The sequence below is a fragment of the Tachyglossus aculeatus genome, chromosome 17, assembly GCF_015852505.1.
Source record: "Tachyglossus aculeatus isolate mTacAcu1 chromosome 17, mTacAcu1.pri, whole genome shotgun sequence".
Classification (NCBI taxonomy): Eukaryota; Metazoa; Chordata; class Mammalia; order Monotremata; family Tachyglossidae; genus Tachyglossus; species Tachyglossus aculeatus.
Genome location: NC_052082.1, coordinates 50709855 through 50720277, shown reverse-complemented (window position 1 = coordinate 50720277; position 10423 = coordinate 50709855). Strand labels below are relative to the sequence as shown.

The following is a 10423-nucleotide window of genomic DNA, read 5'->3' as shown; positions in this document are numbered from 1 at the left end:
CTCCAGAGCCCGGGCTCTTTCCCACTGAGCCACGCTGCTTCTCTGAATGAACGAATGAATGAAGCCATGAATGAATGAATGAATGAATGAAGCCATGAATGAATGAATGAAGTCATGAATGAATGAAGCGGCGACCTGTGAGTCCCAAGGGCGGGGCTGTTGGCAGCGCGCCCCGCTGCGGCCGTTGGTGGTCAGGCCTCCCGGCTGCGCTTGGCGAATCTGCCGCTGTGGAACCTCAGGCGGCTGCGGGGGGGGGGGGGATCTGCGGGCGGAATCTGCGGGCGGCGAGCAGGAGGCTGCGGGCCGGGCGGCGTCGGGGCGGCCATGGCGGAGCCGTCGGGGCCCCCGAGCCCGGGCCGTGCGGAGGCCCCGGTGCTGCAGTACAGCGTCCTGCTGCAGGAGCTGGTGGGAGACGGGCGGCGGGGACGGGGCGGGCCGCTGCCCGGCCGCCTCCCGGCCCTCCTCGGCCCCGCCAAGACCGACGAGCAGAAGGTGATGGAGGCCGCCATGGACAGCTGCGCCTTCAAGGCCGCCATCGCCTGTGTGGGAGGTGAGAGCGCCGCCCTGCCGGGGAGTCCTCGCAGTCACATTCAATGACAATCACAGTGCCCGGGCTTCGTTCGTTCGTTCCTTCCTTCATTCATTCATTCCATCGTATTTATTATAATGATAATTCATTCATTTCATTCATTCCATCGTATTTATTGTAATGATAATAATCATTCATTCAATCGTATTTATTATAATGATAATAGTCATTCATTTCATTCATTCAATCGTATTATAATGATAATAATTCATTCATCACACCCAATCGATCGTATTTATTATAATGGTAATAATCATTCATTCATTTCATTCATTCAATCGTATTTATTATAATGATGATAATTCATTCGATCGTATTTGTTATAATGATAATAATCATTCATTCAGTCGTGTTTATTATAATGATAATAATCATTCATTCATGTCATTCATTCAATCGTGTTTATTATAATGATAATAATTCATTCATTTCATTCACTCAATCGTGTTTATTATAATGTAATAATAATTAATTCATTTCATTCATTCAGTCGTGTTTGTTATAATGATAATTCATTCATTTCATTCAATCGTATTTATTATAATGAGAATTAATTATATATTATATATTATATAATATTATATTATATAATGTTATATGATATATAATGCATAGTATAACACACAATAATGTATTATATGGAAGATATTATTATAGCATGTATAATATTATATGACTATATATTATATCACATTATATAATATACAATACATAATTATATATAATTATTATATGTAATACGACAATTATTGTTATATGTAATATATAATCATAATATATAATATAATATATAATGTGATATAATATATTGTGCATGTTATTGTATGTTAATATATTACTGTATTATATTTTATATTATCTGATTATATTAGGATTATAATATTATAATGCAGAGCACTGGACTAAGCGCTTGGGAAGTACAAGTTGGCAACGTATTGAGGCGGTCCGTACCCAACAGCGGGCTCACAGCCTAGAAGGGGGAGACAGACGACAAAACGAAACATATAAACCAAATAAAATAAATACAATATGTACAAGTAAAATAAATAAATGGGGTAATAAATACGTACAAACACATATACATATATACAGGTGCTGTGGGGAGGGGAAGGAGCTAAGGCGGGGGAGATTCAATCAATCAATCATATTTATTGAGTGCTTACTGTGTGCAGAGCACTGTACTAAGCGCTTGGGAAGTACAAGTTGGCAACATATAGAGACGGTCCCTACCCAACAACGGGCTCACAGTCTAGTTTGTATGTATTGAGAAGCACGAGAAGCAACGTGGTTCAGTGGAAAGAGCCCGGGCTTGGGACTCAGAGTCTAGAAGGGGGAGACAGAGAACAAAACAAAACATATTAACAAAATAAAATAAATAGAATAAATATGTACAAGTAAAACAGAGTAATAAATACATACAAACATATATACATACATACAGATGCTGTGGGGAGGGGAAGGAGGTAAGGCAGGGGGGTTGGAGAGGGAGAGGAAGGAGGGCTCAGCAACCGCTTACTACATGCTAACCACTGTTCTAAGAGCTGGGGGGGATACAAGGTGATAATAATAATGGCATTTATTAAGCGCTTACTATGTGCTGTTCTAAGCGCTGGGGAGGTTACAAAGTGATCAGGTTGTCCCACGGGGGGCTCACAGTCTTCATATCCATTTTACAGATGCGGTAACTGAGGCCCAGAGAAGTGACGTGACTTGCCCAAAGTCACCCAGCTGACAATTGGCAGAGCCGGGATTTGAACCCGTGAACTCTGACTCCAAAGCCCGGGCTCTTTCCACTGAGCCACGCTGTGATCAGGTGGGCCCACGTGGGGCTCGCAGGCTTCATCCCCATTTGACGGATGAGATCATAATAATAATAATAATGATGATGGCATTTGTTAAGCACTTACAATGTGCCAAGCACTGTTCTAAGCGCTGGAGGGGATACAAGGTGATCAGGTTGTCACACGTGGGGCTCGCAGGCTTCATCCCCATTTTACGGATGAGATAATAATAATAATAATGATTGCATTGGTTAAGCGCTTACTATGTGCAAAGCACTGTTCTAAGTGCTGGGGGGATACAAGGTGATCAGGTTGTCCCACGTGGGGCTCACAGTCTTCAACCAAGATGTATGGTGTAATAATAATAATGATGGCATTTATTAAGCGCTTACTATGTGCAAAGCACTGTTCTAAGCATTGGGGAGGTTACAAGGTGATCAGGTTGTCCCACGGGGGGCTCACAGGCTTAATCCCCATTTTACAGATGAGGGAACTGAAGCCCAGAGAAGTGAAGTGACTTGCCCAGTCACACAGCTGATAATTGGCGGAGGCGGGATTTGAACCCGTGACCTCTGAGTCCAAAGCCCGGGCTCTTGCCACTGAGCTACGCTGCTTCCCTGGATCGAGCGTAGTGTAGGATAGGGCACTGGCCTGGGAGCCAGAAGGTCACAGGTTCTAATCCTGGCTTAGCCACTAATAATAATAATAATAATTAATAATAATAATAATGGCATTTGTTAAGCACTTACTGTGTGCAAAGCGCTGTTCTAAGCGCTGGGGGATACAAGGTGATCAGATTGTCCCACGTGGGGCTCACAGTCTTCAACTAGGATATAGGGTGAGAAGGTCACGGGTTCTAATCTTGACTCAGCCACTTATAATAATAATAGTGATGGCATTTGTTAGGCGCTTACTATGTGCCAAGCACTGTTCTAAGCACTGGGGAGACTACAAGGTGATCAAGTTGTCCCACGTGGGGCTCACGGTTTTAATCCCCATTTTCCCGATGAGGTAACTGAGGCATAGAGCAGTTAAGTGGACAGGGGCACAATGCATTTAAGGGGTTGTGGCAGGGAGGAAGGCAGACTGGGAGGGTTTCAAAGTGGTAGCGCGTGTGTGCGCCTGCATGTTTGCATGTAAGTATAGTTTCTAACTAGGGAAGCGACCTTGCCCGTGGTAGCGCACACGTGTGTTTGTGTGTTTGCACGTAAATATAGCAGAAACCTTTCTAACTAGGGAAGCGATCTTGCCCCTGCTGCAGGATTGCTAAGTTTTGTCAGTCATGGTGACAAGGTGCCGGTGGCCACCGAAAGACTATAATATGGTTCCAGCCCAAAACCAGACTCAAAGTCCATTTCCTCTCTTTCCCCGTATTTAGGCTTCGTCTTGGGTGGTGCATTTGGTGTGTTCACCGCTGGCATTGACACCAACGTGGGGTTTGATCCCAAGGACCCCTACCGCACCCCGACTGCCAGAGAAGTCCTTAAAGATATGGGCCAGAGAGGAATGTCCTATGCCAAGAACTTTGCCCTCGTTGGGGCCATATTTTCCTGCACTGAATGCCTGGTGGAATCTGTAAGTATTTCTTGGCCTTTTCTTTCTCCTACATCAGTTCGCCCGTTGCCACCCTGAGTGGAGTTGCCCCATGTCAATCTTTTTACTCCATGTTCTTGCTCATATGCTTGAAAACATGAAAAGCAAAGGGTAAGCAGAGACTTAGTTCCATTAGAGGTAAGCTTAAGGGACTGTCTCACTCGCAGGGTTTATGCTCAGTGCATAGTTCAGTACATTGCACTGTAGAGAAGCCGCATGGCCTAATTAAAAGAGCACAGGACTGGGAAGCTGAGGACCTGGGTCCAGTTCCAGCTCCGCCACTTGTCTGCTGTTTGATCTTGGACAAGTCACTTAACTTCTCTGTGCCTCACTTTCCTCAACTGTAAAGTGGACATTAAATACCTGTTCTTCCTTCATGGACTGAGTGTCCCATGCAGGACAGAGACTGTGCCCAACCTAACTTCTATATCCTCCAGGGCTCAGAACAGTTCCTAACGCAAATTAAACGCTTAAGTATAATAACAATTGACCAGGTAGACGCTTGATAAATGCTATTACTTCTACTTAATTAATTTTCCTTTTTTATGGTATTTGTTAAGAATGTACTATGTGCGAGGCACTGTTTTAGACTGTGAGCCCACTGTTGGGTAGGGACTGTCTCTATATGTTGCCAATTTGTACTTCCCAAGTGCTTAGTACAGTGCCCTGCACATAGTAAGCGCTCAATAAACACGATTGGTGATTGATGATGTACGAAATGCTGGGGTAGATTGTCAGGTTGGACACAGTTCCTGTGTCCGTGAGACTCACAGTCTTAATCCTCATTTTACAGATAAGGTAACTGAGGCACTGAGAAGTGAAATTACTTGCCCAAGGTCACACAGCAGATAAGTGGTGGAGCTGGGATTAGGACCCGGGTTCTTCTGACTGTCAGGTCAGGCCATGCTCCTTCTTTCCTTCCATTTAGATGATCCCTTTCCCAGGAGAAAGTGATAACAATAAAAGAAACTGAACTGCTGAGGCCTCAGGTTCAGCCCTCTTTAACCCAGGGCTCAAAATGTGTTCCTTGTGACCACCTAGTCATCTTGGGCTGGCACTGATTTGGGTCATATTGGACACTTCACCCTTCCTGTGTCAGTTAAATTGTTAATTATTGAAATAGAGAAGTAGCGTGGCCTAGTAGAAGGAGCACAGGCCTGGGAGTGAGAGGACCTGCGTCCTAATCCCGGCTCCACCACTTGTCTGGGCAAGTCACTTCACTTTTCTGTGCCTCAGTTCCCTCAACTGCAAAATGGGGATTCAGTACTTATTCTCCCCACTACTAAGACTGTGAGCCCCATGTGGGACCAGTGCTTAGAACAGTGCTTGACACACAGTAAATACTTAACAAATTCCACTATAAACTAATTAAATTCTGTAGACTGAAAACTCGTGAGTGGGAAACATGTCTACCAGTTCAGTTGTACTCTTCCAAGTGCTTAGTAAAGTTTTTGATTGATCAAAAAGCAAAATTTATCAGCCCATCCAGGAAGAATATTTGACTTCCCGTATTCATTCATTCATTCAATCGTATTTATTGAGTGCTTACTGTGTGCAGAGCACTGTACTAAGCGCTTGGGAAGTACAAGTTGGCAACATGTAGAGACGGTCCCTACCCAACAGTGGGCTCACAGTCTAGAAGGGGGAGACAGATGACAGAACAAAACATATTAACAAAATAAAATAAATAGATAAATAACATGTACAAGGAAAATAAATGGAGTAATAAATATGTACAAATGGAGCTGGTTGTTGGAATGTGGCTGCCACCTGCAGGAAATAGCCTGGATCAGTGATGCTGTGGGTCATTTGATCAGTCAGTCAATCAATCAATCGTATTTGAGTACTTACTATTTGCAGAGCACTGTACTAAAACGTTGGAGAGTACAACACAACAGAATTAGCAGACATGTTCCCCGCTCACAATGAGCTTACATAAGAAAATTGAAAGTTGGATTTCTGGGACCAATTTAGTCAATCAGATCTTCCCTTGGTTCCTGGCCTCCCTTGTTTCTGAGGAACTTAACTACATTTTGCAATATATCCCACAGTACCGGGGGAAATCAGATTGGAAAAACAGCGTCATTAGTGGCTGCATTACAGGAGGAGCCATCGGTTTTAGAGGTAAGTTAGCAACTCAGATGTGATTTATCTCTCTGAGGTCACGCGCCCTGAACCGAAACCAACATTTCCGGGAATAAGCGGCCATTAGCAGCAACCAGCCCCACTTGGGCACTTAATAAACGTTATTTAATAATGAGATATCAGCCGTAGTTCCACTCGGGTTCTTCGTGACACTTCCCTAACCAAGGTCAAGGTGAGACACAGACATTGCCCTCAAAAGCTTACCTGATGGAGTGGAAATTATAGAACCATCAGCATTTTATCCAACCCCGAAAGATGTTAGTGAATCCCCGGTGTCACTAACCAGTTTCCCAAGACACCCCCACCTCAGGTTTGCTTCTGCGGGGACTCCGAGTGCTACAGGGGCACGTTTCGCCCAAACGCATTACCGAGGGAGGATGGGTTTGGTCCAAGGGAGAATTTCTTGCAGGATGGGCACCGGGCTGGGTCAGCGGTTGTGGGGGTGATGGTCAGCTCAGGCATCCCCTCCAGGGCTTGGCTTGGTGTGTAGTTCAGCCTGAACAGTACGGCTGCCTCGGTGTCCTCTTAGGGTCAGAGTTTGTTTCGGGGCCGCTTGACTACCACACATGGTCCTTGGCTCTTGGCCCAAACTCTAATTTTGTTATAGTTCCTTTCACCTAAATATTTTCTTAATGTCTCAAGTAAACACTGGGGGAGTTCCTAAAAGCAAGCCCGAAGGTCGCCCCCGCCAGAGCCAGCAGTGAGCTCCTTAAGCTTCTACATCCATCGAACAGGCTGTTATTAGACCAGCCCCCCCGCTACCCCCCACTTCCCAAGTAGCTGACTGATGTTAATGGGAAGTTCAGCGCCGAGGCACCGTTCCGCTCTGCCCTTCTCAACCCACCACTGCCTCAGCAACTTGGCTTGCTCTGACCCCACTGTAATCCCGGTCCGGGAATTCCCTCTCTTGACCAAAACCGGGCTGAATGCTGCTCTCAGCAGGGCCAGGCTGGGTTAAAACCGGGTTTCTGCGGCACGGGGACTCCCCCTTCATTCCTCTGGGACGTGTTCCTGTGCAGCCAGTTTGGGGCAGTGTTGTATTAGAGACAAGTATAGGCCGAGGTGATTTGAGGTTGGTTCTGAGCGCAGATTGCTGTTTGCATGCGTCACGGGTGCAGCGCGCCCTCCACTAATACACATCTGTTTGCTTTGTAGCTGGCTTAAAGGCAGGGACCATTGGATGCGGAGGCTTTGCTGCATTTTCAGCCGCAATCGACTACTACCTCCGGTGAAGTGGCGCCTCTGGAGCCCCGTAGCTGAGCCCTCGGGCAGAGGCCAGGAATCCCGTACGGCTCCAGCGGCACGACGGGGAGAGACTTGATCCATTCGTTTGCCCTGCCTTGGCCCGGCGGTGACGGGCGGGAGCCCGTTCTGACTGGCCGGCCTTCTGTTTCCTCAACAGCCAGACTTCTGTGCTCTCCCCGCACCCTGGCTGGCCGCCCACACCCAGGATCACTGATCCTGTTGGATCTCACCCAGGGCTTTCAGAGACGGAGCCCCATCGGACTATCTCCGAAAGACGGATCGGGAGATAGCTGTTGACTTCCAGGGATTCAATACGTCTCAAGTGCAATGGTTCTGTTTACCACTGTCCTCTGGGTTCCCAAGGGCTGTAGTCTGGGTGTCTCCCTCTCTCTCTCTCTCTTTCCATTGTGCTGTAGCTGCCGCCTCAGCCCATCCACAAGTGAGGCAGGAATAGATTTGTTCCACCTGTGCCGTCTAGGGCTTAAGGTGCTCTTTGCTTCCTTGGCCACTTTTCTGCGCAACCTTAACATATGTATTTAAGTAGAAATAAATAAATTGGTTTGGAATAAAAATTGCCTGTGTGTGCCGTCGGGGGCAGGGATTGTGTCTTCCAAATGTACTGTATTCTCCTTAGTCCTTATTACAGTGCTCTGCACATAGTAAGTGCTCAGTGAATATCATTGTTGATTATGAGCTATCAAACTCCCAAATTCTCTGAAGCAACGGCTGTGCGGCTTAAAGATTGAGTATTCAAACTGCCTGATGGTCGGCTTCCAAGGCTTACCGCTTCGGGGCTGCGTCAAGCCTGTGCGGTGGCCTGCTGACCTCGGAAAAACAGGCCAGGCCACTGGCTGACAGACAAGTGTGTTTCCAGTTGGCTGAAGAGCAAACTGGCTCTGTTCCGCCCACCTGTCTGGGGATCAGCTCAAATGTGTCGGGCTCCAATGGCTGGCAACCAGATGGACTAAATACATCCCCAACACATCTGGCTAGAACATAAATGTGGGTGGCTATTCGTCCTGCTTCCCATCTCCACATCAGCGTCTCAATTTTACCTTCCCGCTAGCAGCTAGTCAGAGAAGCAGCGTGGCTTTGTGGATAGAACACAGACCTGGGTGTCAGAATAATAATAAATAAATAATGATGGCATTTATTAAGCGCTTACTATGTGCAAAGCACTGTTCTAAGCGCTGGGGTAGATACAAGGTAATCCAGTTGTCCCACGTGGGGCTCACAGACTTAATCCCCATTTTCCAGATGAGGGAACTGAGGCCCAGAGAAGTGAAGTGACTTGCCCAAAGTCACACAGCTGACAAGTGGCGGAGCCGGGATTCGAACCCATGACCTCTGACTCCAAAGCCTGGGCTCTTTCCACTGAGCCCCGCTGCTTCTCCAGAAGTCCAGAAGGACTTCGGTTCTTATCCTGGCTCCACCACATGTCTGTTGTGAGAACCTGGGCAAGTCACTTAACTTCCCTGGGCCTTATTACTTCCATCTGTAAAATGAGGATTAAGAGGGTGAGCCCCATGTGCATACAGCTGTAATTCCATTTATTCTGACGGTTTTGACATCCATCTACATGTTTTGTTTTGTTGTCTGTCTCCCCCTTCTAAACTGTGAGCCCGTTGTTGGGTAGGGACCATCTCTATCTGTTGCCGACTTGGACTTCCCAAGCACTTAGTACAGTGCTCTGCACACAGTAAGCGCTCAACAAATACGACTGAATGAATGAATGTGGGACGGAGACTGTATACTGTATCCAACCTGATTAACCTGTAACTACCCCAGTGCTGAAAACAGTGCTTGGCACGTAGTAAGTGCTTAAGAAGTATCATAATTATTTACTTAAAATCCCATCCTTTAGGGAAAGGCAGTGGAATGTGGAGATGGCTACTGGTTTGCTACACGCTGTAGTTGTTAAGATGGGGAACTTAATCGTAAAAGAAAGCGAGTGGGAGCTCCGAGCCACGGGGTCAATGGGATGCTTTGTGAGTAACAAAATATCCCCAGACAGCTTTAGGATGACAGAAAGAAATTCACAGGATTAGGATGGGCCTGAGCAGCTGCAGAACTAAGAACAAGTGATTGCCCTGGGTAGACAATCTTGGCTGTGGACAGTTGCACGTACGAGTACCGAGTGGAACCAGACTTTTTGACCCCATTCCATTTCAAAAATTCACCCAATACCTTCTCAGCTCAATGAACTAACTACATCTGGGCTGCATTAACAGACTCTTCTGCGCAGTTATCAGCAGGGTAACCACTAGTATCCGTGCTCTCGGCAAGGGAGAGAACCCAGGAAAGCTTGAGGGAAGAGCAGGGGAGGGGAGAGACTTCTCCCCACCCCTCCAACCTTGCTCCTCAGAGCCAGCCATTCTGGATGGCCCTCTCCCATGTACCCCCATCCCCCTGTAACCCTCCAGCAGTCCTGGAGTCTTTGGGCAAGTTCCCAATCCACCAATCCATTATTTCCTTGTGACTGGACTACATGGCTTTCCTAGGCTAAATGGCAGGGCTGAAGGGGAGACCATCATACAGGTGGCCCTTCTCTCTGGCACCCAGGCCCGATCCCTGCCCTTTAATCAATCAATCAATCAATCAATCGTATTTATAGCTCTCTTCCTCCCTTCAAGGCCCTGCTGAGAGCTCACCTCCTCCAGGAGGCCTTCCCAGACTGAGCCCCTTCCTTCCTCTCCCCCTCGTCCCCCTCTCCATCCCCCCATCTTACCTCCTTCCCTTCCCCACAGCACCTGTATATATGTATATATGGTTGTACATATTTATTACTCTATTTATTTATTTATTTATTTATTTTACTTGTACATTTCTATCCTATTTATTTTATTTTGTTGGTATGTTTGGTTCTGTTCTCTGTCTCCCCCTTTTAGACTGTGAGCCCACTGTTGGGTAGGGACTGTCTCTATGTGTTGCCAATTTGTACTTCCCAAGCGCTTAGTACAGTGCTCTGCACATAGTAAGCGCTCAATAAATACGATTGATTGATTGATTGATTGATTGAGCACTTACTGTGTGCAGAGCACTGTACTAAGCGCTTGGGAAGTACAAGTTG

The 10423-nt window shown here is 46.7% G+C and overlaps 1 protein-coding gene across 2 annotated transcripts; it reads left to right on the top strand.

Moving 5' to 3' along the window:
• The first annotated feature begins 317 nt into the window (after nucleotides 1-317).
• On the top strand, nucleotides 318-7925 carry TIMM22 (translocase of inner mitochondrial membrane 22). 2 transcript variants are annotated; one of them, XR_005454665.1, is made up of 5 exons: nucleotides 318-550; nucleotides 3749-3945; nucleotides 6015-6087; nucleotides 7264-7459; nucleotides 7498-7925. XR_005454665.1 is itself a non-coding variant. In XM_038759344.1 (4 exons), the coding sequence occupies exons 1-4, from the start codon at nucleotides 325-327 to the stop codon at nucleotides 7338-7340; spliced, it is 573 nt and encodes a 190-aa protein (XP_038615272.1). In that variant the 5' UTR covers nucleotides 318-324; the 3' UTR covers nucleotides 7341-7925. The 2 variants fall into 2 exon arrangements, 1 of the variants encoding a protein (XP_038615272.1); XM_038759344.1 differs by having other exon boundaries at nucleotides 7264-7925.
• The last annotated feature ends 2498 nt before the right edge of the window (nucleotides 7926-10423 follow it).

Coding starts and splice junctions, on each gene's coding strand:
- TIMM22 (XM_038759344.1), top strand. CDS start 325: ATGGCGGAGCCGTCGGGGCCCCCGAGCCCGGGCCGTGCGGAGGCCCCG. Junction 3,946..6,014: donor CTGAATGCCTGGTGGAATCT/GTAAGTATTTCT, acceptor TATATCCCACAG/TACCGGGGGAAATCAGATTG. Junction 6,088..7,263: donor AGGAGCCATCGGTTTTAGAG/GTAAGTTAGCAA, acceptor TTTGCTTTGTAG/CTGGCTTAAAGGCAGGGACC.